Source organism: Jaculus jaculus, chromosome 4 (assembly GCF_020740685.1).
Source record: "Jaculus jaculus isolate mJacJac1 chromosome 4, mJacJac1.mat.Y.cur, whole genome shotgun sequence".
NCBI lineage: Eukaryota > Metazoa > Chordata > Mammalia > Rodentia > Dipodidae > Jaculus > Jaculus jaculus.
Genome location: NC_059105.1, coordinates 81077694 through 81105149, shown reverse-complemented (window position 1 = coordinate 81105149; position 27456 = coordinate 81077694). Strand labels below are relative to the sequence as shown.

Below are 27456 nucleotides of genomic sequence, written 5' to 3'. Positions count from 1 at the left end.
TGGTTATCTGCAGACGGCTATGGGTGAGACACTGTTGAAAAGCTAGATTATATTATCTCCTGCTAGAGTGCTGAATTTGCTTGTGGCAGATAAGGAGATTGCTGAGAGATCTTTTGATTCTGCATTGGTTTTGTTCTCTGTAAAGTCTATTTCAGATTCATTTTAACCCTAAAATATAACCCTTATTCTATGGCATGGTCCTTGATACTCAGACATGGCCTTTGTGGAGTTATGACTTAATTTCTGAGGCACCCACATGGTCTGCAGTCTTAACAAATCTGGGGGCACATTGCCTACTATTTGTCTGGGTGTCAGACTTACCCCAGTCCTGTGTATGGTCTCTGCTCCTGCATAGGCCCTGCTTAATTAAGGACTTGTGGGTAATCTCCACACAGACATGTGGACTCACTTTCACTAGCTCTTTCCTACAGATCCCTGCCCTGCCCCTTCTAACTACCTTGGCCCCACCAAATTCCACTCCCCATAGCCTGGCTCACCCATCCTTCATGTACTACTTAGGCCTCTTGCATCATGATCCAGAAAGTGCCCCTCAGCAGAAAGCCCATGGATACAGGGACCCTTCAGTGTTCCCTTCTTCTTGAGGATTTCATTCCTCTGTTTACAATTATCTGGGCCTTATGAAAAGTTACCTTGGGCTTATAGTTTATGGCAGTACCAGTTACTCTGTCATGGCCAAAGTTTGAATGAAGCAGATCCAGCAGGCATTGATGACATCCAAGGTAAACTTGTGCTGAGCTGAAGTCAAGGTCAATGTTGATACCACCTGTGGCCCAGCTCCAGAAGGAGGCTTCCATTCTGTTATCTGGTCCCCAGCACGTGTAGATGTCAGGGAATCTTAACTATCACTGAGCCATTTAAATAGGACAACTATTTGTGTTTGTAACGACTATACATCCTCAGGGAAAGATTAAATTACATGCCTGGCACTCTGAATTCCAACATAGATTTCTATAATAGACATAGACAGATTTTCATAAGAAATGGTTAATGTAGCTTAGTGTATAAAAATGGAGCAATTATAGGGAATATCCCTAAGTAGAAAAGCTCATTTTTCAGTGGTGAATACTTTTTTAAAAAAAAAAATCTGTTCCATAATCCTAAGAATAAAATAACTTGGGCTGGAGAGATGGCTTAGCAGTTAAGCACTTGCCTGTGAAGCCTAAGGACCCCGGTTCAAGGCTTGATTCCCTAGGACCCACATTAGCCAGATGCAGAAGGGGGTGCATGTGTCTAGAGTTCATTTGCAGTAGCTGGAGGCCCTGGTGTGCCATTCTCTCACTCCCACACACTCTCTCTCTCTCTCTCTCTCTCTCTCTCTCTCTCTCTCTCTGCCTCTTTCTGTCTGTCTGTCACTCTCGAATAAATAAATAAAATTTTTTTAAAAAGAATAAAATAACTTAATATACATTGTGACATTTAATCATCATTACCAACATATAAAGAAGGCAGAGGTAGCGGTTTTATTGTTCCTATTTTACAGATGATAGAAGTGCCATTCTAAATAACTGCTTTTCTAAAGAACAAAGTTAATGAAGAACCCAAAACTTGAGCCAAGAAATCTAACTCCAAATTCTATGTCTTCTCTGCTGTTACCCTACCTCTTAACACTTTCTGTATTCATAATGTTGATGGTAGTCCAGCCTGTCCCTCAGGCCAGAAATCTCTAGCTTTCCTTTGTCTTCAATTTTTAGATCATCTGGCTGTGGGAGAAATAATGAATGGGGAAGGGGTGAGATTTGAAGCCCAGAGAACGTACAGGAGACTTGAACAGCTTAGGAAAGATGGAAAGAAAGGAGAGCTGAGCCACTACTGAACTGGTTGAAGATGGAAGGGAAAGAGAGAACTTAAGGATATCTCTCTCTCTGTTTTTAGCAACTGTATAGATAGTGGTTAGCCTTGCTACCAGTCTTTCTAATTTCTGGCACATTCTATTTTTTACTACCAGAGTGTGATCTTTTATATAAATGTGGCCTTGTCACATTCTCCTGCTTCAAAACCTCCATTAGGGGCCCTGGTGTGGTTTCTCAAATCTGAAACTCTGGCACTTGGGAGGCTGAGATAGGAAGATTTCTGTGAGTTTAGTGTCAGGCTGAGCTATAGGGTGAGTTCCAGGCCAGGTGGGACTAGAGTGATACCTTGCCTAAAATAAATAAAAAAACATAACTAAACACTAATTCCAAGTTCCTTATCTTACCTGACAATATTTCATAGTCCTTACGTCAGTGGGCAACAGCAAAAGTAAGTGAGATAATAAATATAAAGTTCTTGACACTATACTTAATACAAGTAAAATCAAGGAGTGGTAACTCCCATGGTTGCTATGAAAGGCAACCTTGTTACTTGGCTTATGAGGCTCTGTTTATAAGGCCATGTCTTACTCAGAATTTATACCTTCAGCATTCATGTTGGTGTCTTACACAAAGTAAGGACTCACAAATATTTGATCAAATGATTTCCTCCTGACTATTCCCAGTCACCCCACCCCATTCCTTATGCTAGAGGCAGTTACTCTCAGATTCCTCTTGCTACAGATTAACTTTGCTTGCTCCTGAACATGATTTAAATGGAACCTTACCACATATGTGCTGTAGTACTTATTTGGCTTCTTTTTCTTAAAAAAAAAAAAAAAAAAAGTGTATACTATTCCATTGTGAAACTACATCAGTTTATTTATTAACCTTTGATGGACATTTGTGACATTTCCAAACAGACTAATATGAATACAGTTTTTATGAACTTGCATGTAAGAAAAAAAAACTAGCCAATTGAAGTCTCAATTATTTATTAATTTTAAAAGTAATTTTAAAGAATCCATACATAGGGCTGGAGAGATGGCTTAGAGATTAAAGTGATTGCCTGCAAAGCCAAAGGACTCAGGTTCAGTTCCTCGTTACCCATGTAGCCAGGTGCACAAGGAGGTGGCACATGTGTCTATGCATCTGGAGTTCATTAGCAGTGGCTAGAGGCCCTGGTGTGCCCATTCTCTCTCTCTCTTTCTCTGCCTCTGGCAATCCATTCATATTCCCTCTCTCTCTCTCCCTCCCTCCCTCCCCCCTCCCTCCCTCCCCCCCCTCCATATATATATTTACACATATATGTACATATGTATATGCATATATACATATATGTATGTATCTATCTCTACATACATATATATATTCCTCTCTCAAATAAATAATTACAATTAAATTTTTAAGTATATTTTAAAGAGTCTATACATAGTATGAGTATATAATCATTATTCCCCCCCCAAAAAAAAATGGCAATGCTGAGTGGAAAGTGCAGACTAACAGCCAGTGTTGCTGTGCTATTCACTAGCTGTGTGGCCAACCCCCTGGCCTCTCTGCCTTACTTCCAAATCTAGGAGGTTTCTATATGAACAAATAAAAATATACATATTCATATATGTAGTGAGGAGAGGAGACAGACCAAGCACCTAGAAAAGTACTTCACACATAATATGTGTTTTTGATATATTTAGTGCTACATAATGATAATCCAGCTTTAGAAAAAAATACTACATACCCATATATACCAAGGAATGTCAGCAATGGTTTTCTGTGCCTGTAGAGTTCCTGGTAAAAGAAGGAAAAGTAGCCGGGCGTGGTGGTGCACGCCTTTAATCCCACCACTGGGGAGGCAGAGGTAGGAGGATCACCGAGTCTTCAAGGCCACCCTGAGACTACATAGTGAATTCCAGGTCAGCCTTAGCCAGAGTGAGACCCTTATCTGAGATTAGTAGGCTGGTTCCAGCTCTGTCCTTTCCCATCAGGCATTCCTCTCCTACAGTGTGACATCTTACTTAGCCATAGTGCACTTGTTTACCTGTGCCTCATACCTGCGGAATTCTGACATGGGTAGAAAGACATAATATTAGAATCAGAAGGAAGAACATTAGAATGGAAAGCTACCCATATTATGAAATTTCTTTGTTTCTCCTAAATCTTTTCCTCTGCATCTTGTGTCATGATTTCTTTAAGATCATAAGCTTTTGGGTCTGTGCTTATGTTCTTCAGGGGGAAAAGCTATTTACATATGTATTCTAGGGATTCTGTCCCCTCCAATTTCTGTCTCAGCTGAGTTTTTTTTTTTTTTTTCCTAAACAAATTCATTTTCTTAAAGCGAATGTGTTGCTCAAAGTATCATTGCTGCCTGGGCCTGGGTGGGCCTGGGCCCCAGCCTTCCTCGCTGAAGCCATATCTCTGTCATTCAGGGAGTTTGCCTGGCGTGATCCTGAATTGCCAGAAGTTATCCACATGCTGCAGCACCAATTCCCGTCTGTGCAGGCGAACGCAGCGGCCTACCTGCAGCACCTGTGCTTCGGGGACAACAAAGTGAAGATGGAGGTACCACCTGTGCCTTGCTTAGAAATGACTACGGTCTGAGGAGGTCACACAGTGGTGTGTGCTTTCAAGGACCAGCACTACCAAAAAGAAAGGGAGGGAAAGAGATTACCAGGTTTCTTTTTGCCAAGATGTTTTGATTCCAAATACTTGTTTACTTCTTAACTATGCATTCCCATCCCTGTCGGGGAAAACTAGGTGCAGTATATTTCCTTAAGTGCTTTCAGCTTTATCAAATCATATGTCCACTTCACTAGCTTATTTATAAAACATGAAGCAAGAATCGGTGTAACTTGAGCTTTAGAAATATGTTTGAAGACTACTAGATAAAAACTATCAGATTCAGTAAAGTAGTGGGCCAATGTATTTCATGAGATCTAGTCAAGACAAATGTTTTTTGGTATTTGTAGAAACTTGGTGAGTAACTGTTTGTTCTTGTAAGGTAAAGCAGAGCAAAATTTATTTAAAGAGAAAATAAGAGAGATGGAAAGAAACAGATTGATTCCTCACATGAGGAAGGAATTCCAGAGCTGAAAATCCCAAGTTACTGGTTTTTAAAGAGTTTTATAGCATACATATTCCTTTAATATTTCAAGCTTTCCCCCTGCAATGACACGTAGAAGTAGTGTTTTTGTAAATCATTACAATATGCAAAGCAAGTAACCAAAACCTAAAGATAGACGCAGTGAAGAAGTGTGCAATGAACTAATGAATTAGCAAATGAAAGAGAGTATAAGGCAGGAGCCTAGAGAACCAGTTCTAGAAAGGAAATGACTTTAGTCATGCCTCCCTCCTCCCCTGCAGTCTCTGTGCTGACACTAGAATGAAGGTATCAGTCCCAACATGTGAGCAGAAAGCTTGGGGACCAACCGTGCAGCCACATGAATGCTGATCCCCCCCCCCAAGTCTCTCATCTCTTACTAGGCCATGTACATGGGAAAATAGCACTATCATAGAGAATATGTGTAGAATTTACAGCACATGTGTTATTTGGAATAACAAGTAACCTTCAGAAAGTATCTGGAATTAGCCACATCACATTATCTCTCCTTAACAGACTTCTGCTTGGTCATTGATTAATCGGTTATCACTAAGACCTGGTACCTAATACTTTTTCATTCCAGGTATATAGGCTAGGGGGAATCAAGCATCTGGTTGACCTTTTGGACCACAGAGTGTTGGAAGTTCAGAAGAATGCTTGTGGTGCCCTCCGAAACCTTGTTTTTGGCAAGTCTACAGATGAAAATAAAATAGCAATGAAGAATGTTGGTGGGATACCTGCCTTGTTACGACTGTTGAGAAAATCTATTGATGCAGAAGTAAGGGAGCTTGTTACAGGTGAGGCGAGATTATGATCTTGTCCTAGAATAAATACTGAAAGCATTCTAGACTATGCCCCGTACATATTGATGTGAAGGCATTGACAGCTATAATAGATTAGATTAGGATTAAATTGGGATTAGATTGTTAGATAAGATTAGCTGTAGCTCACAACTGTGAAGAACAGCATACATATTTAATGTAATAATTCAGAAATTATCTGAAGAGCTGTTGGTATCAGTTAATGTTTTTATGCATAAATACCAGCATAAATTTTATTATGTAGTTCACAGTCAACTTGCTCTAAATATACTAGCTCTCCTTTGTTCTAAAAATAAAATATATTTAATGAATTGGCCACCCTCCTCACCTCCCTCCTCAGTCCAGCCAGTCTGGGTACCTGTTGGTTTCCCATGCACTTTACTAGGCCCCAGAACTAGAAAGGTGAAGAAGGTCCAGGTCTGTGCACTAGTACACTCTGCCTAGAGAGTATCACAGGGCTCTCTGTGTGAATGTCAGAGGAGTGTAGCAAGTGCCCAGACTCAGTACAGGGACCACATTGGAAGTTTGATGATAGATAATTTCTTTTACAGTAGAGGCTCAGAACCAGCACAGGTCTGGCTTTTTCTACTTCAGCAGGAGGAGGCTGCTGTGTCCAAAAACTTAATGGAGGAAAACAAGGCTAGAGAGAGATGTAGACAATGTTTAGAAAATCCTCTCAAGGTACTTAATTGTGTTACACATGCAAGGACATTGGTCTGTCAGGAGACAAGCCTGGCCTCTGCGAGGACTATGAGTCAGTCATTAGTCTGGTGGTAGTTTATTTGAAGTAGCACAAGTAAGGGGGAAAGGTGGGGTGAAGAGGGAATAGTCAGAAGATATTTGATTGTCCAAGTGTGATAGTCAGATATGGAGAGGAAGAAACGTGAAGACATGGATGATGCTTTGTCCGGGAAGACTGGCCCATCCAAGGCCAGTAGCTGTGTTCCAGAAGACTTGAGGTGGAAATGAAGAAGTGAATCTACAGGTGAACATTGTACTTATAATAGACAGGTATTCGTTGGCAAGAATATGGTTAGCTCAGAGCCAGTGCCTTCACACAGTGACACCACATCAGGAGTAAAATGCGTGCAGTAAAACTGTGTATAGCAACATGGTTTGAGAAACCTTTGCAGAAGGGTAGCTGCTGCATGATACTGTTTGTGTAAGGTTTTTCAATATGTAGATTGAGACTGTAAGTTATTTTTGGATCCAGGCATATGTGACAAAGTTAAAATCTTAATTGGAATGATAAAATTAGATTCAGGAAAGTATTTACCTCTGTAAGGGAGGGATGAAAAAATGGGATGGGGTAATGTATTCCAGCTCTGCTTGTTGCAGAAATTTATAAGGTAAAATGTTCAGCAAAGCTACAGGATGGATACCTGAGTGTTTGTTTCATATTTACTATTACTGGTTTTCATGCTTGAGGTATTTCACATTTTTTTGTTTTGTTTTGTTTTATATATATGTATTTTTTATTGACAACTTCTGTACTTACAGACAACAAACCATATTTCCCTCCCTTCCCCAGCTTTCCCCTTCATAACTCCACTGTCTGTCATATCCCCTCCTTCTCTCAGTTAGTCTCTCTTTTAATTTGATCTCATCATCTTTTTCTCCTATTATGAGGGTCTTATGTTGGAATTGCTAGGCACTGCGAGGTCTTGGATATGGAGGCTAGTTTCTGTCCAGACAGTTGTATATAAGGAGTGATACCCTTCCTTTGGCTCGTACATTCTTTCTGCCATCTCTTCCGCATTGGACCCTGAGCTTTAGAGGGTGTGAGATATTTCAGTGTTGGACACTACTCCGTCCCTTCTTTTCAGCACTATGGTGCCTTTTGGGTCATCCCAATGGTCATCACCATTTGAAAAGAGAAGCTTCTCTAACCAGAAGTGAGATTCACATTAATATATGAGTATGAAATTAAGTGTAGTGCTTTCAGGACAATTTGGTGAGAATAATGTATGCATTTATCCAGATAAGAGCAGGCTTTATACCCCCAAGGCTCATGACCTCCCCTGCCATAGGCTTTTGATTAGGTTTTTCAGTACCAGGCATGTATTCCTTCCCATAGAGTGGGCCTTCAGTCCAATTAGAGAGCAGTTAGTTTCCCCCAGAGCAGACATTCCACTATTGCACTCGTTCAAACATTTGAACTGTCTGGCCAAACTTGAGACTTCCAGTGTCCACTGTTTTCACTGCTGATGACTTCTGTCTCCCATAAGGCTGCATACAGTGCAGCCTTTTCACGTTTTTAACAATATTTCTTCAAATTAAACCCATTCCCCACTGGCTTCCACTATGAAATCAGAGTAATTTTTGTCAGAAATAATTCAGTGACACTTGAGAATGTAGCAGGCTGTCATACATTTAGTATCTAATGTGAATCACTGCTATAAATCTTCAAAAAAAGAATATTAATAATCTCTTGCACTCCAAATAAGGTATGATATTTACATATTAAAAGTTAAATACATTTCTTTATGTATTGTGAGGATTAATGCTGGACACTTCTATATTACAAATGTTTTTATTAGTATATATTCCCACATTGTAAAAGATTTTGATGTATTTACACAGCATAAATAATACATTTGTGTGTATATACAATGAAAATTAAAGTAGGAGGGCTGGTAAGATGGCTTAACCAGTAAGACACTTGCCTGCAATGCCAAAGGACCTAAGCTCAATTTCCCAGTACCCAAATAAAGCCAAATGTACAAGACACATGTATCTGGAGTTCATTAGCAGTGGCAGAAGGTCCTGGCACACCCATATTCATTCATTCTCATTCTTTCTCTCCCTCCCTCTCTCTCCCTCTCTGTGTGTCTCTGTCTCAGATAAATAAAATATTGTTAAAAGAAAATTAAAGTAGGTAATACTGAATTCAGAAAAAATAACACAATTTTGTTCATTATAAGCATCGACACCACCATTGTGTTTATGCCCAAATATTAACCACAAGCTTTATATTTGTAATGAGCAAAGGAGACAGGCTTCCATTCAGTATCTAAGTACCCTCCTTATTTGATGTTTACCTTCCCACCATTTGAACTTTGTATGTGGCTAAGTTACTTTTCTTCTTATTGAGACAACATGCCTGACAAAAGAAGCTTAAGGAGTTTCTTTTTATTCACATTCTGAGGGTACATTCCATCATAGTGGAGAAAGTATGGCAGCAGTAGACAGCATAAGCTGACTAGTCACATCCACAGTCAGGAAGCAGAGATGTGAATGTTGGTGCTCAGCCTGCTTGCTTTTTCTTACTCAGTCCATAACCCCAACCCCTGAGATGCTGCCTCCCACATTCAAGATGGGTCTTCCGTCCTCACTTAAATTTTCTGGTAGGGGAACATCCTCATGTATTCATCCAGAGTGTGTTTCCATTGTGATTCTAAATCCCATAAAGTTGGTACTCAAGATCAACCATAACAATGTGTAATGTCAGGTTCCTTCCCCCAGCAAAGCTGCAGTATGATGTTATTGCAGACCCCGGCATTGCACCAGCGCCAGCCTGGCTTTGGGAGTACACAGGCAGTTACTTTCTTCTCCTGGTTACCCAGCCAGATGATTCGTGGCAGGATCCTACACCCCTCTCGTGCTGCTTTCATCCTGCTCTTCTCACAGAAGAAATACAACCTTTCTTCATTTTTGTTTCTGAGATTTTTCTTTTGAGAAACTGTTAAACCATCTTTCCTGAGCTCACCTCAACAAATTTGTAAGATTTAGTGATAAACAGGGAGAAAGGTGTATTGAAAACGTGGTAATTTTCTTTTTACCCCCTCTAACAGTAAGTCACATTTGTTTAAAGTTGAACAAGTCTGCGCTTGGAAAGGCTTGTGTCCTCACTCACCTGGGCCACCCTCTGGCAGGAGTTCTCATTAGGTGCTCCTTATGTTGTCACTTATGTGAGTGCACACTACTACTTATGAAGAGCACGTGGTATTTTAAGATACGAGCACTGGTCTTGAAGAGAGGGACATGAGTGCTTTTAATTAAAATCAGCTATTTCCTCAATGGATGGGATCACTTCCAATATGAAACAACCTCTGATATTTCTCTTGTGGAACCATCTGCCAGGAGTTTTTAGACTTTAAGAAGGATTTTTTGGCCAAGCTTAAACAGTAAAGGAAATTAAGAATTGCTCTGTAACACTATACTATTACTGCTAAGAATTTATTTTGGTAAGTAGACTATTTATGAGGTGGTCTTTTAAAATGACATTGACATGGGAGTGGTCAGTATGCAAGTGGTTCACTCAGGTACCATATGTAAAGGAGTTAGACCAGAGGACTTCAGAGCACATTTCCAGTTCCTGAACACTTCTACTCTCAGCTTCATTTCTGTGTAAACGGTGTTTAACAAATGTGCAACAACCAAGTCACATTCACAATATAATCTAGATTGCTTCTGTTCTGCATGCATAGTATATGTGTATTTTCACTTACAATTCAAGATTTTTGAACTTGTAAACATTGTTCATACTTCCCAATCCTAAAATTTGGTAGTGCTAATTTTTAAAATATTTTTTTATTTTCTTCTTTGAAAGAGAGAGATAGAAAGTGAATATGGATATGTCAGGGCCTCCTGCCACTGCAAACAAACTCTAGACTCATGCATGTGCCATTCTGTGCATCTGGCTTTACATAAGGACTGGGGGATCAAATTCAGACCATTAGGCCTTGCAAACAAGCACCCTTAGTAGTGGAGCCATATTTTCAGCCCCAGTGCTATTCTTAACTGATGTTCTATAATATCTTAAGAATAAGCAATTCCTGATATGTCTTAAAACATTGGGCTATAGAGATGGCTCAGTGGTTAAAGGTGCTTATTTGCAAAGTCTGATGGCCTGTGTTCAATTCCTCAATAAAAGCCAGATGCACAAAGTGGAACCTGCATCTGGAGTTTAAAGTGGCTGGAGGCCCTGGTGCCCCCTTTAATTCATTCTCACATTCTCTGTTCTGCGCTCACTTGCACTCTCGTGCCCTCTCTCTCTCTCTCTCAGATTACAAAGAAGTTTTGAAGCCCCCCCTTTTTTACTTTTATTAGAGAGAAAGAGAGAGAGAGAGAGGAAGAATGGGCACATCATGGCCTTTCAGCCTCTGAAGGCACTCCAGATATGTGCACCGCCTTGTGGGCATTTGTGACATTGCGCACTTGCATCACTACATCTGGCTACATGGGACCTGGAGATTCAAACATGCATTCCTAGGCTTTGCAGCCAAATATCTTAACCACTAAGCTATCTCTCCAGACCTTGAAGGCCTTCTTTCATTAACACCGAAATCAATATTCACTAGCTTGGCTTGGGAGATAGCTCAATTACAAAAGTGCTTGCCTTGCAAGCAAAAGCATGTGAGTTCAGTCCCCAGAACCCATGCAAATATGCTGGGTTTAGTAGTATGTCTTTGTTATCCCAGTATTTCGTAGGGGAGGTGGAGACAGATGGATAGTTGAGCCTTACTGACTAGCCAGCATAATTGGTAAGCTCCAATGAGAGACACTGTCTCAAAATACAAAAAATAAATAAATAAATAAATAAATAAATAAACAAATAATAAAAAGGTAGACAGTATTCCTAAGGAACAACACCAGAGGTTAGTCACTCACCTCCAATTGCACAAAAGTGCACCAACATGTCCACATACCCCTACACATATATAAAAAATAAGCTCTTTAAATTGTAGATTTACAGACATAGGAGTCATAAGGGATCTTAAAATTCATTTTGTCCCATTAGCCATCCAATACACAGGTCCCTGTATCCCTTCCATGCGCACCCATTGTTGCACTTGACATGCCTGACCATCAGGTTTGTCCAAACACCAACATTTGCTGTGATTTGAAAAGGCAACCACACAAGCCTACGGGAGTTCCTATTGTCTAAGAGCAACCCTATGAGAAGACCAGTTCAGCCCTAGACCAGCCACATGCCCACCCCGTAACCAGGATAATGCTCCAAGCTAAGCCATACTCACTCAAGGTAGCCCTGTGCTAGGTGACTGTGGCACCCAACAGTCCGTATCAGCTGCCCACATCCTGTAAAAGCCTCCCTAAAACCTGCATAGTATCTGTCCAAATTTCAGTGTTGTGGCCAATGACATGCACAAGTACAGTGGCCCTGGCCACCCTGCCATAGCATTTGTTCTTTGCAGGTATGGCCTAAAAATTCTGTGAAAACGTAGTCAACTTAGAATCATAAGTTTTTTTTTTAATAAGGGCATATTTAAGGGCAATCAACTGTTACATTCAAAATGTCAAATAAGGGGCTAGAGAGATGGGTCAGCAGTTAAGGTGCTTGCCTGTAAAGCCTAAGGAACAGAGTTTGATTTCCCCAATACCCATATAAAGCCAGATGCACAAGGTGGTGCATGCATCTGCAGGGGGTTTTTTGCAGTGACTAGTGGCCCTGGTACACCAATCCCCCCACCTTCTCTCTGTCATTCTCTCAAATAAATAAAATATTTTTAAAATGTTAAATAATTCAAAGAAACTACTGTTCCCTTGAAAGTTCATAATATTATTTATAAAGTAATTCAACCCAGGTATTAAATCTAATCTTTTTCTTTGTCCTCTTGGTTTCAGTTTGGCAATTTTTACTATACTTAGTGAAGAAATTTTAGCTATTCTTCTTAAAAAAGACATCTTGTCTTGGCTGGAAATGTAATAACTGCCCAGGGCCCATGTTTTTGGCTACATCTTCATTTTCAAGGAGAAAAGCAATACTTTTTGCCAAGTTTATTTTCCCAGGACAATATGGCTGTCGTTGCTAATTAAAATGGTCCTCTAACATGTAACATGATTCCTGTGTTTGCTTCATTGTGTTGAACATAGTCCAGGGTAAAACCTAATGGGCATCTCCTCTAGTAATTGCTGATATGTGTGGTTGCATTCAGTGATCCTCCCCTGCAAAGGGACTTTTTACCATTATTGTGCTCAAACTTGAAAGCTAGGTCATAAAACTAATATCTTCTGGGCCTCAAAGTATGGATTCAAAGTAGAAATATCTTGTCACTAAAAAAGATATTTGACTCATTTGTGCAAGATTATTACATAATGTTTCTAAGCTAGGAAATATGAGTTTCAAGTTACTGGACATTCAGAAAACACATCCTTTAAACTGTAGAAATTGAAGATACTGCAAGAATCTGGAGGCCTGCCTTTTAATTCCCCTGATGTCCCAAAACTGCCACACTACTGTTTTTCTTTTTTCTGTTAATGTTAAATACCAAAAAGTAGCTTTTGTTTCTCAGTAATAATAGACTTCACTTGTATAGCTTCTATATTCTCTCCTTCCAAGTTAGCAAGTGATTATCCACCCATATGGCTAAATAAAGTATGTCTACACTGTCAATTTTATAAGTTTTAGATGCTAGCAATGCTTTCCTGACACCATTCAGAAATGAAACCAGGCATATTCTCTCTCTCATCATTGGCTCTCTGTTTCTAATTAAATGATAAATTAATATGAAAATGATTTTCATTCAATAAGCAAAAGTAGATGAGGTAGACAGCAGTTTAGCAAATAGTAGGTCCTGGCAAGGTGGACATAGTGCAGGATGAAACAGTGTATTATACATGTCCCCTTGACCTAATTTGTGTGCCCTCAAAATAGCTATTTGTTACCTGGTCTAGACAAGAGGGGTCCACTACTTTCTGACTGATTTCATGAACCATATGAGCTGTTGGGAGTTTTGTGGGTTCCTTTTCAAAATCTAATAATAGCCCTCCCACTTTCCAGGCAAAATGATAAGAAATTTTAAAGTTTAATTGATAATAATCCCTAGTTTATTATACATGTTCCAATGCTTAATCCAAAGAGAACTTAGAACTGGAAAAGGACCCTCAAGAAGCCTCCTCTTCAGCCAGGCATGGTGGCTTACACCTTTAATCTCAGCACTTGGGAGGCTGAGATAGGAGAATAAGTGTTCATTTGGTGCCAGTCTAAGAGTATGTATTGAATTCCAGGTCAGCCTGGGTTAGAGCAAAAAAGAAAGAAAAAGAAAAAGTATCTGTTCCACACAAGCACACCCTCCACCCTACCCAGTTAGACATGGGAAACTCGCATCCAGAGAGGTTAAGTCAGACGAGTCTCCAGGTTGAGTTCCTGACCAGCAGGCAGAAATTCTGCCCCCTCCCCACTACCAGGCCACTAAGAGATGCTGAACAAAAGCAAATCTGGACATCAAATGTCATTTCCCTCGTTCCTTTGGGTAGCACACAAAAAAGGGGGTGGGGGGGAATTGCAATAGCCTTAACTGACTTGTCGAGCATTGTGGTGATCTGTCCTTGAACCTTACCACTAGTACAGCTACATCAGAGTAGTGACCAGGTAAAAGGTACTGATTTGGTTCACTGAAGTGCATCTTTCAAAGTTACAGTCAAAGTCTGATACACACCCTGTAAGTAAGTGAACTCTAGTTATTTTATATTGAGTGTAGACCTCTGAGTGCTGTGTAAAACAAGGCATTCAGGAAGAGAGGCTGAAGTCACATGGAGAACTTGGCCAATATCAGCCAGAGTGGAATGTCCCAGCCAAAGAGAAGCCTGTGATGGTGTACCCAGTAATATAAATAGCCTATAAATGTGAGGAAGGAGGGGGCACATGGAGAAAATCTAAAGCAGAGGTGTACAGGAGAGACCATACCAGATTCCTGTGTGCTTGTCTGTGCCACTCCTGATCTCAGGGCTTGAACCACTTTCATCTCTATAAACTGCTGGCACCAGACAAGTTGAAGATAGAGTGCAGTTAAGTAAACGTGTTCCCACACAAGTCAACTCTGGAATGTATACCTTTGTGACCTTTGGGGTAAATCCCCTTGGTTGTGTAAATTACCTAATTCTTTGTCAGGTTCTGAAGCTTTACTGGTAGAACAAGGGTGGCAGGTTAGGAGCCACTGCCCTCACTGTTGTTCCTGCCTCAGAACCATTCTCTGATTCCTTTTTGTAGCAGCAGACAGCTTTAGGTTTGCTGAGATGAACTTTTAGACCAGGCACAGTTATGGAGGAAGGGATGTTTATTAAAGCGTACAGATCCAGGGGAAGTTCCATAATGGCAGAAGCTGGCCTGTTTTCACAGGTCCAAGCACAGAGAGAGAAGCCACAAGCCAAAAACCACACCACACAGCAAAGTTCAGGAACTCCAGGTGGACCTAGGCACTTTGCTTATCTTTAGATTGGAATTTCAAAGCCACCACCACACCTTAAAATCTGCTCAGTGACACCTAGCTAGGTGGCTGCAGATCCAAACTACAGACTAATAAAATGTTAAATGTTTTGGGGATCATCTATTCAAACTGCCACACTTTTTATGTAACCTGTTCCTTTATGCCAACTCCTCTAACAGAAGAAACTGTACTTTATGTCCCTCATGGGCAATTCTTAGTCAGCAATCCAGAATTGTAAGCTTATATTTCCTATAGAGATGCCTTGCCAGGAAACATTGTGCTATATAACTGTTTTGTGCCATTCATCAAAATACCCGTGAAGAGTTAAAATTTCCTAGAATAGAGAACATGTTGTGATGCAAATGTGATTTTATAAGTGTATCTCTAGAAGTTGCTAGATCTTTTCGAAGGTGCTGTGGTCTACCTTAGAACCTACAGAATCAGAAAACCAGTCCAGTACTTGGGTTTTTGAAAGGCACTGTAGGCCAAGCCCTCAGGTCCTCCATGTGTGAAGAAATTTCAGTAACAGGAGCCCTCTCTTTCATATTGAATGTATAGGTGGGGCCCTCACCAGGGACAACTACTGCCATTAGACCCATGTTCAGTTCCACACATCTCCCTTCTATGAAGCTTCCTTTGCTAAGAGCCCCTCTCCCTCCCCCCCCCCACCCGTTCCAGCACAGCCAACCAGAGGGAGCTCTCCCATGCCTGAGCAGGATTAGGCATGTGCTTTGTGCAAGAAATCCCAGAGGGGGGCTGGAGAGATGGCTTGGCGGTTAAGCGCTTGCCTATGAAGCCTAAAGACCCCGGTTCGAGGCTCGGTTCCCCAGGTCCCACGTTAGCCAGATGCACAAGGGGGCGCACACATCTGGAGTTCGTTTGCAGTGGCTGGAAGCCCTGGCGCGCCCATCCTCTCTCTCTCCCTCTATCTGTCTTTCTCCCTGTGTCTGTCACTCTCAAATAAATAAATAAAAAATGAACAAAAAAATATTAAAAAAAAAAAAAAAAGAAATCCCAGAGGGTACTGATAGGACTCAGGCAGAGAGACCAACCCTGCTGGCTGAGTCTCGAGAAAGGCCCTCTCCCAGAAGGCCAATCTAGCCAGGAGGAAGATAGCCATGCCCTGTGACTTTAGGCCAGGAACAGTGCTATTCTGCTGCTCTGGGGGCCACTGGCCTGTAGGTGTGGCTCCTAAAGAACCCCAAGAATGATTATACAGCCCCATGATCTTCCTCAGAATTTATCCACAGGAAGACATTTTTCTATAATAGAAGCCCGTATTTTTGTCACACTCAATACTTGCTTCCCCATTGGAATTTTAGTTTTATGATTTGCTTATGGTACCACAGTCCTGGTAAAGAGCTTGGATGATTTGCCTGAAGTCACTAATGCAGGTGTTTTTGACAACAGTGCTGTCTCGTACTGTCCCTTTAATGTTGTCATTTCTGTTAACAGCACCCTGTTTTTACATGTAATCAACCTCCAGCTTGTACCAGCCCTAGATTATCATCATAAACAGTCTCCCCTCCCCACTTAGGCCCTTCCCATCAACTCCTTACTCCAAACCAACTGTCCCAGGACATCAGCTCTATGGTGCCTGGCTCATCTACCTCACCATCGTCACTGTGATAAACAGCTGTGCTGACATCTCAAACCTCCCTACCTAGTGGTCTGCGGTCTCTGCCCAACTTCCCAGCCAGCCCAGCCTCAAGCCTCCTCACTCTGACTCCTCCCTCAGAGCTAGTCTATGAGCAGAGACCACCACCCCCAGCACCTTCTCACTGGCCTTTGCCCTTCACACTATAGCCCAGTGTGGTAGTCTCCGGTCCTACTAAACAGAAGCTGCAATATTTTCAAAACTGTCCAGACAGGGGGCACTGTATTGGGTGAGTACACAGTCGTTTTCCATCCAGCTTCACAACCCCAAGCAAATGATCTCTATGGGGTGCTCGTGCTTTGTGGTCTTGCGAGGGGGTGAGGAGAACCTGGCACATGAGGCATGCAAGTAGTCTCGTTGTCCTTCCTGTCTATGTCAAAACTACCTTCATAACTGTGTTGTAACCTTTTCATAAGACCTTGTGAGAGCAAGCAGCCACCTGTGCAACTTTCTAGGAGGTTGATGTCAATTGAACATCTCTGCTAGCACCACAAAACAGAAGTATAATCTGAGCTCTACGTAGAATTCAGAGTTGCCTAGTAGTCATATTAAGAAAGGCCAAAAGCTAGGGAGGAGGGTACTTAATAGGTTGATATTGTATATATGTAAGTACAGTGATTGAGATGGGGAGGTAATATGATGGAGAATGGAATTTCAAAGGGGAAAGTGTGGGTGGGGGAGGGAATTACCATGGGATATTTTTTTATAATCATGGAAAATGCTAATAAAAATCAAAATAAAAATAAATTTAAAAAAAGAAAAGCCAAAAGCGAGCTGGAGGGATGGTTTAGTGGTTAATGTATTTGCCTGCAAAGCCAAAGGACGTAGGTTCAATTCCCCAAGATTCACATTAGCCAGATGCATAAGGGGGTGCACACATCTGGAATTGGTTTACAGTGGCTAGAGGTTGTGGCGTGCTCATTCTCTCTCTCCCCCTTTCTCTGATAAAAAATAAAAATAATTTTTTAAAAGGCCAACAGCAATGAAACTTAATAATGTATTTTATTTGAACTAATATTTAGAGAATATGGCAGCTTTTAATCAATAGGAAAATTTATTATGAGATATATAACATTGATTTTTTACAAGTATTCATAGTATCATGTATATTTTATACAACTCAATTTGGATTAACCACATTTCAACTGCTTAATAGCCATACAAACAGCACAGCTCTATATACAAGTCCAATATCCCTTTACCTGACATGCTTGACATCAGAAGTGATTTCAGGACTTTTCAGATTTTTGGACCATTTACGTGGAATTTACTGATTAAGCATCCCCAAACAAAAACATCTGAAATCAAAGTTTTGAAGCAGTCAGATTTTGGATTTTCACATTGCAGTTACTGTGTATGGTTGGGCAGGAATAATGCAGATTTTCAAGAGATGAGATACGTAGATTTAAGATGAACAGGTGATAGTGAGTGGCCATATTGTGGCAAGATGTAGTTACAGTGGCATATTGATATTACCTGTTACCCAACAAAAGCCATAGGAGTTTATGGAAATCCCACTGAAGATAAAGGGAGAACTTGAGGAGCCACTGCAGAAAAGGTGTAGAGGTGTGTTTTCACTAGGTATTGAGTACTGCAGCTATAGGCTGGCTGTGAAATAACAATGGAGACATGCTAGGAGCAGGCCAGTCCCTTGGATTAGAGGCCTACCTTCCTACCTAGTTATCAACAAAATGTAACCCTCACCTATCCTTACCCTTACACGCAGCCCTCAGGCTATTGAATTTGTACTACAACATTGCCGCCAGCGTATTCCAACAAGCCCATGGGTGCAGAATTCTCAGGACTGGTGGACTGCCACTACTGGGTAGTGTTCATGACCTCAGAAAGCTTATGTGTCGTGACACTGGCTCTGACCCCGGACACAGAGGACACTTCCTCATCTTTTCTTGCCTCCTCTAACATTCTTGAACTACCACCAAGCCAGGAGTAGTTTTCTGTACTTTGTCACTTCCTGAGAAAGAACATGACTAAAGCAAGGACAGCAAGAGCAGACCCTGAGTGAGGGGACGCATAAGACAACATGCCAAGGTGCAACTAGTGATGTTTAAAGAGCCATGGTGCTTTCTAGGCTATTAGTTTTTCTTTGCATGATATCTACAAACAATTAAATTTTGTTAATTAAGATGCAGGGCATAACATGAATGCTATACAGAAATTAATGGTTTAATATTATCTTTTATATCAAAGAAAAACAAGTATGTAGGCTGTTGTGTATTTATGCTACTAGTAAAAACGCTCCAAATGTAATTTGGTTGGTTTTTAATGTTCTTTAAAAAAAAAAAAAATACACTTTTCAAATAGTTGCTATTATTTTAATTAATCAGTAAAATCAGTTTCTAATGTGACTATAAAATTATCAGTTGGCTATTAGAATAGCTATACAGCTAGTTTAAATGAGTGCTTTCAAAATTCTACAGCATAGGATTTATGTGGAATTGTATTTTAATTACTTTATTCATTCCCTGTGGGGAAAATGAACTTTCATCTCTCGTGACAGTATTTCATTTTGCTTACTGGTTACTCATAATTATGTGCTCTTTTTTATGTGGTAGAGAATAAGTAGCATTTTCTATGTAATATGCATGAAGATTCCTAATATTTTCTAAATTAGTTTTTATATGTATATTCTTAGTCCTCACAATAAATAGCTAATTGCTTTAAAGTAAATAAAGCCTCCAGGGCTGGAGAGATGGCTCAGCAGTTAAAGTGCTTGCCTGCAAAGCCTAAGGACCCATGTTCCACTCTCCAAATCCCACATTCGCCAGACACACAAAGGTGAGGAAAGCACAAGGTTGCACATACCCACAAGGTGGCACCAGCGTCTGACTTTGCTTGCAGTGGCTAAGGCCCTGGCATGTCAATTCTCTCTTTCACATGCGCATGCTCTTGCTCACTCTGTCTTGCTCTCTCTAAAAATAAAAAGTAAGATAAATAAGCCCTCCAGCTTCCTAAAACAAATAATATCCTAGTTTTTACTTTTCTTTGGGAACAAGGACATAATAGAATATGCCACTATGTAAGTATGGGTCACTTTCTGCATTCAAGTATCAGAGCTAGAGGATTACCATGCTGGTGAAGAATGTCCGTCTTACAGTTCTTCATTTTCTCATCACTCTTGCTATATCTATCTGGGAGGCAGTGTATTTTCTGTTCATTACTTATGGCCCTTGCAAGATTCTTTCTGACCTGTTAAAGGAAGCCCTAGACAGACTGTGGAGAGAGCATAGTTGTATTACTACCTCAGCAAGGTGAAACATGCACAGATATTATTAGCCAGCCTAAAGTATTATGCTTTTTGCTTTGAGTAGAAAAGCCTAATTAATCATCCCATATCTAATGCTTTTAAATTTAATTTTTCATCCAGTATTTGTTGATCAGAACTGGCTATTTTGACTTTTCATGACTGTACTTTGGGAATTATGAAGTAGGAAAGAAAAACTAGTGTCCTAAGATTTACTTCAGTGTTGAGAAATAGCTAGTTCAATCCCAGTAAATGTCATTCTGTGTGACATGTCAAGTGCAGAGTGAGGGGGCTAATATGTAGAGCCTTCACTGGGATCATAAAAGTGCCTGTGTTTCGGTCCCTCAAACTCCACATACATAGCAAAAATAGAATCCTATTTCCTAATTGCAGAAATGAAAGCCTGAATTTCAAATGTAGATTTGTTTTATAATCAATAAATCATTTCAGAATACCATAGTCAGCTTGTCTACTGAAGAGAACATGTTTTTTAAACAATTGTCCATTTTATATTTCGGCATCACTGCTCCTTTGCCTCACAGTCTGAGGGGTGAGATTTCTGGTGTGTTGGTATAACTCTTCTGATTCCGGGAGCTGGAGCAGCAACAAGATCCTACCATTCCCATGCTAAGATGATAATGTCAGTGTGAAAGGAAAGCAAATATATACTGTCAGATTCTGCTAAAGATCTAGAACATTGTTCTGGCCTTCTATCTGCAGTTACAGACCTTAAAGATGCTTTTGAAAACTATTTCAAGAAGCAACACAAGGGGAAGTGATCAGGTGGGAAAGATAATTCACTTGGGACTTCTTGCCTCTTGAGTACACAAGGCACAACCCAGAATAAAGCCACCACAAATGGTGACATTGCTTTTGTTCATAATTTGTGGCCACTGATACTATGTTCAGTCCCAAATTAGCTAACAGTAAACTATAGAATGACATACGACTCTCCTGGCCATTCTGAATGCCTGGGAAGAATAAGGAAAAAAAAAATGGGATAAAATTCTAGTAGTAGCTCAGCAAACCAAGGGAATCCTCAAATTTGCAAAATATCCTCTTGCCAGAGGTAGGACTCAGAAGTAGCCAGGAATGAAGGCAAAAACTGCAAGACCATGCTTTCCAGGGGCATTCAAGAATTTTTCATCCAGAAAAACCACCTCTCTTCTTAGTTGTGATTTCATCAAAAATTTATGATACTTGTTGCTTAATTGTTTAAGAGGTAAAGGGCTTTTAAACTTTTTAAAGTTAAAATAAAACGTTTTAGTTTTTAATGTTTTTGAGCTATGTCTGTATATGCACACACATGCCATGGCACATGTTGTGGATGTAAAAGGACAGCCTTGATGTCTGTCCTCACTTTCCACCTGGTGTGAGGCAGGATCTCTGACCATAGCTGTATTTTCCAGGAAAGCTGGCCCCACAAGCTTTCAGGAGATTCTCATATCTCCAACTCCCATTCACCATAGGTGTGCTGGGATTGCAAATGCCCACTATAGCATCCAGCTTTCTCATGTGAGTTCTGGAGCTCCAAACTCAGGTATACATGCTTATGTACCAAAGCACTTTATCTGCTAAACCATCTCCTCAGCTCAGTTTCTGATTCTTTTAAGCTTTTAAATTTTTTTTTTTTTATTTTTTGCAAGCAGGCAGGGAGAGAGAATGGTCACACCGGGGCCTCCAGCCCCTGGAAACAAACACCAGATGCATTCGCCACTTTGTGCACCTGGCTTTATGTGGGTGCTGAGGATTTGAATCTGGGCCGTGAGGCTTGCAAGAAAGTGCCATAACCACCACATCATCCCTCCAGTCCAGTCGATGATTTTTTGTACAGATGAACACATGGCCATCCATATCTGCAGATTCTACATATACAAATCAACCATTAGTGGACCAAAGGTATTCAAGAAAGCAAACAGGCTACAACAGTAAAAATGCAAATGAAAAATGCACTGTAACTATTTATACAAAATTTATAGTGTATCAGTTATTATGTAATCTAGATATACAAGTATTGTACTTGCCATTTTAAAAAAAAAATATGGAACGCTTCACGAATTTGCATGTCATCCTTGCGCAGGGGCCATGCTAATCTTCTCTGTATCATTCCAATTTTAGTATATGTGCTGCTGAAGCAAGCACTGTACTTGCCATTTTTGAAAGGGACATAAGCATCTGCACCTTTCAGGAACTTGGGGTGGTGGAGGACCTTAAACCAGTCAATCCATGGATCCATTGCTTGGATGAACTTCCAAACATGATACCGCTGTGGGAAAAATGGGATTTATTAAAGCTTACAGATCCAGGGGAAGTTCCATCATGGCGGAAGAAGCTGGCCCCCTCTCATAGGACCACAGGGAGAAAAATACCACCACCAGCACCAGAAGCAGGCACGCCCCAGGAACGTCAAGCAGAGCTCAAGCACCCAGCATATCTTAAGCTGGGAACAGATCCACCCGCAGTAATACCTCCTCCAGCCAGAAGGCTGGAAATAAGAATCTGTTGGGGGGCATCCATTCTAACTACCACAGATACTAAGGGGCGGCTATGACTGGATACGTACCATAGCCTCTAAAGGGCTGGGCTTCGCCGAAGCCATGCCTTACCATTAACTTGACTGTAATGCGTTTATTCTGAAGAAGAAAGGGGCTTCCCAGAATAGGAAGCTCTCCTCCAAGAGTTGAATTTTCTGAAGAGAGAAACGTGAAAGGCTTTGACAGAAAGAGAATTATACCAGTAGTATTAGAAACCACATGTCACAAAAGTATCAGCAGGGAGGTAAGGAAATAACATATTACCCATCAGTGGCTTGTGGCCTGCACACTGCCACTATAGCTGGCTCAGGCACCCAGGGAGTCCTCCTGGCACCCTGGGTTGAGTATGGCTGGCTTGCTTTGTTAGCAGGAAACATAAAAGCCATGCGTGTGGCAGCATCTGTTATATCACCCCGCTACTCCTTGACCCAGTCTCTGCCTCCCCTCCCTTCTCCTGTTACCTTGTCAGGACAGACCAGCAAAGAGTTGTTTCTTGTTTCTGAGCTCTTCAGTTCTGTCTGTGGTCAGGGCTTTCCAGTGCTTCTCCCTAAGACGATACTTAGCAAGTGTTTTCTACATGGGAAACCTGTTCTTGAAACAGGAACAGATAGTGAGGACCAGTGTGGAGCACAGATAAAAAGGATGATGTTGGAGCCACTTGGGTAGAGTCTAGACCCCTGCTATCAGTTCTGTTTCAGATGCCCCTATGAAAATCCTGTCAAACCACCAGAACACAGTCATTGTACCCAAACACTTTCTATCACAATATTATGAATTTTAAGCCTCCACAGAGATAGAAATTAAGTTCTCTTAAGCTCACATGAGTATACATGCAACCTTCTTAGTGGGACCCTGCGTATGAGTCATGAAACACTTACATAAGCCAGGGTCTATCATGGTGAGCAGAACAAGCCTTTGGAAACAAAGAAAGGCCTTTACTTTTCCTAACTGTGACCTATCTAAGTCCCTCTTCCATCCCATTCCCTCCCTCTGGGGATGACATACCCTGGGCCCAACTAGATGCGCCACCACAGAAGCTAAGGCATTGAGCGGCTATGATTATGGTGGGGTGGGAAGAGAAAGGGCAAAAGTCCTTAGAGAATGAAGGTAGGGATACCAAACTGATGCGATTCAGAAATCAGAGAGGAGTGGGCACAGGTGCAAAGCAGAACACAGGGCTGGGATGGAGCACAGCATCAGCCATTACGGATTGTATTGCCTCCTCAGCATGAGGCACCAGGGAAAGCTGATGTTTTGTGTTCTTCAGTTCTGGCCCTTTGTATTAATCTTTCCTTCCCCCTTAAAGAGAAAAGGTGCTCCCTTCTCCTTCCTCTACTACTCACTCAAATCGAGATGAGCTGGCAGGTTCTGGGCTAACTCATTGGGTCATGACACGCCAGAGCAGCAGTTTTCAGTGTTGTTTCTGGCCCGACTCTTGATCAGTCAATGTTCACAGGCACACCATGCTCATGGACATGGGCAGATTTTTCCAGCTCCTCCCTGTCCACAGGGCCCACGTGCTGATAGCTCTGTGAAGACTCGAGCTGCTTGCCCAGCATACAGTAGGAGCGTAGAACCCTGAAAAACAGTTGTACCATCTCCCTACCTCTTTTCCTCTTTACTCAGGAAAATGCCACCTCAGATGTTTCCTAATACTCAAAAGCATGTGCTGTAAGAGTAAGTCATAATTACCCAGAAATTAAGTAGGGTTAGTGAGGTAAATTATTCTAGAGGTAAATTATACTAGAGGCTTCATTGTCCTAGATGTCCTAACATGAAATACAATCTGGATGATTTCTAATTTATTACTAGTTTTACCTGTATCTAAAAAGGAATGACAATGTAGAGTCTTAAAGCACATGGAAATAAAAGTCTTAAAGGGAAGATAATAGTAGTTACACTTTATCTGATGAGAAGAAGTAAAGCAAATTTAACGACCTCCATGATAGTGAAGTTACTGAAAGACCATGAGCTTCCTGGCAACCACAGAGGTAAATAAATAAAAATAGAAAATAATAAGGTTGCTAAAGAGAACTATGCCAGTCTTTTGAGAAAAAGCTGTTTTTCCAAGTCTTGCACTCTAGATGTTTATCACAGCCATTGAGAAGAGACAGTGCAGTGGAATCAAGTTTACAAGAATGGCAAATGTGTGTATTCATGACTCTTACTTGGTCTGTTCACATCCCCCACCCCCATCCCAGTCCTGACTTTTAATTCGCTTTGCAGAACTCACAGTTACCTCTCCTGATGGACAGAGTCCCACAGAAGCCACAGTGTACTTCCTATCCATACACACATTCAGCACTGCCAGCAGGCCCACTCCAGACTACTGCAAATATAAGTCAGATTGGATTCGAAACAGGGTGACCTCATCTCAGTATGGGCTATAAGTTTATCTCTTTCTAAAGCTGTGTGGACTCTCTAATGGTGTGATATTTGACATCTCATTGTTTCAGGAGTTCTTTGGAATTTATCCTCCTGCGATGCAGTAAAGATGACAATCATCCGAGATGCCCTCTCCACCCTCACAAACACTGTGATCGTCCCCCACTCTGGGTGGAATAATTCTTCTTTTGATGATGATCATAAAATTAAATTTCAGACTTCACTAGTTCTGCGGAATACAACAGGTTGCCTGAGGTAAGTTGTTTCTTTCCAGTTAATTATGTAATTAAAGAATGTGTGGCATAGGTTAGGTGGCTGTATAATAAGACTTCCTTTGATTAGCATCTTCCTGAGGTTGTAGTATCATTTTGTAGTTGTTCCCTGTGGCATTTAAAACCTATAATTCTCTTTTGCATATATGTGATACAGCTCACCATTTACCATGAACCACTGGACTTCCTCACTTTGTGAGAAAAGCCTTGTGTGCATAGGCATGGGGTCACACAGAGGCCATCTCATGATGCTACTGTGAGTTAGCAGGAAGGTCTTGCAGTCTAAATTCAGTACCAAAATTCCAGTGCTTTCCACTATTTTCTGATTATCTCATTCTTATTGCTGATATATGACCTTATTTTTGTTTAAACTCAAAATGTGATTATTAAATGTATATTTGTGGGTTTTTAGAAAAGATTGTTCTGATTGCTTTTAAAGGTATGTAAGAGCTATATAATTAATGTAAACAGCCATTGGTTTTGAGTTTTATAAACAAAAAACTCAGATGCTGCTATTTTGGTGGTTTCCTTTAGCATTTAAAATCTGTAGTTCTCTTCCACATGTGTGTGATGTAGCTCACCATTTGCTAATAATGCTTATCCACTCACATGTGACCTTATTTCTCAGTGTCATATGGCTCCAGGCACTTGATGCAGAAGTCCTGAGGTGTAAAGTGACAGGGTGACCTGGAACTCTCAGCTTCCAGCCCTACTGTGAGCCTTCAATTCCTCATCTATAGAATACAGGTGGCCAGTACCCTGTGCACAGGGTCCTGGGTTTAGTCCCCAGCCCTGAAAAAAAAATGATATTGAAACATCTCAGCAGAGAGCTTCATGAGGGAGAGAGCCAGTGCTGCTGATCCCAAGTGTCCCCACACTGTAACAGAGGGCTACTGGGGCCCCAGCCCATTCATGTCACAGAACATGTCAAGGTGAAGAGCCCAGAAAACCGACATGAAGAATCTAGCTCCTCCTGACTCACATGTCCGCACCAAGATGGGCCCTGTCGCCTGTCCATCAGAAGGCAACAACAGCTCATCCTCTTCCACCCTGGATCCAGAGAGGTGCCACCCCTCCTCGGCCAACCTGCCAGGGCATGACCTTGGCCCCCACATGGCTCCATGTAACTCTTGTTGAATGTCACCTGGATGATACCAGGGAGCAACAAGGCAGATTGGACACCAGCTGTGAGGGAGCCACTGTCTAGCGAGGATGACACAAATAGGGAACAAGAAAATGACAGGAGGAGCCATAAAAACCTAAAAGGATGATGTAAGGGTTATTGATGGCTACTATGGTGGTTACCAATGTGAAATTTAAACCTATATCTGAAATACCACAAAAGCTGCCACTCTTCTGAGGGCTGGGGGTTAGGGACACAAGTGTCCCAAGCCAAGCAAGTGATTAATGTAAGGGCCCCATGGTAAGAATGAGCTTGTAGTGTAACTTAAGTTAGTCAAGGGCACAGTGGCTACATATCACACCAGATTTTGTTGATTGGAACTTTTCACTTTATTCTGAGTGCCATGAGAAGCCATGACACAATTTTAAGCAAGAATTCACAGGAACAAGTGTTCCTACTATGTGGAAGATGGAGTATGGGCAAGTAAGACTGTTAAATGATCCAGACAAATGACACAAGTGCCTGGTTCAGGAGCTGCAGAGAAATAGGCAGATTTGTGTTGTCTTGTTGAGGAAGGCCTAATAGGACTTGCTGATGGGTTGAATATAAAGAATGGGGAGAAGATGGAAACAAAGGGAACATCAGAGTCTTTGTCCGATCTGCTGAGTGGAGGTGCTACCAGAAGAGGGGAGAACAAAGGTGGGCCCTGAGCAGCTAAGAGGTTTTTTTTTTACCATGTTCTTTGTGAGAAACCATATTGGCTAAAGCAGTTAGGTACATGTGCCTGGAGTTAAAGCAGGTCAGGGCCAAAGAGATGCCTAGTAGTCCAGGCCATAGGATATAGCAAAACCACCATGCAAAGATGGAAGAAGGGATGAAAGTTGAAGCCAGGGACACATACTGTCAAGAGGTTAAGATGGAGAGCCATAGCGCACAGTGAAAAGGAAAAGGTCCGCTATTACATGAGAGAGCTACCAAGAGGAAGCAAGATAGAAACACAGGAAGGACCACAGGATGCATTGTCTGTTTGGTTACAGAAAAAGAAAGTAAAATGAATCATGAACAAATATTCTGCGTTAGTCCAAGTTTATAAATTCTCAATTTGTATAATTTTAGTGTTATCCTAAAATCCTTGTTAATGGAACATAAAGTGGACCCTTATAATTTGACAACAATTTTGGAGGGCAAATTGATATCAAAAATTAGGTATGAATGATACCCGAAATTATTTCTCGGTTTTTTCTAATACTTAAAACTTGTAGGGGAGCTGGGCGTGGTAGCTTACGTCTTTAATTCCAGCACTCGGGAGGCAGAAGTAGGTGGATTG

At 41.2% G+C, this 27456-nt stretch overlaps 1 protein-coding gene and 1 non-coding gene across 10 annotated transcripts in view; one reads left to right on the top strand and one right to left on the bottom strand.

The window, feature by feature from the left end:
- Nucleotides 1-27456, top strand: part of Pkp4 (plakophilin 4) — a 247223-nt gene that overhangs the window by 200059 nt on the left and 19708 nt on the right. For all 9 annotated transcript variants that reach the window (XM_004651863.3, XM_045147110.1, XM_045147109.1 and 6 more), the window contains 3 exons: nucleotides 4235-4367; nucleotides 5489-5702; nucleotides 24806-24989. In XM_004651863.3, coding sequence (XP_004651920.2) covers nucleotides 4235-4367; nucleotides 5489-5702; nucleotides 24806-24989 — 531 coding nt within the window. The remainder of the gene's footprint in view (nucleotides 1-4234; nucleotides 4368-5488; nucleotides 5703-24805; nucleotides 24990-27456) is intronic.
- On the bottom strand, nucleotides 21851-21957 carry LOC123460350. The gene has a single exon (XR_006636915.1). It is a non-coding gene; the product is annotated as a U6 spliceosomal RNA (small nuclear RNA).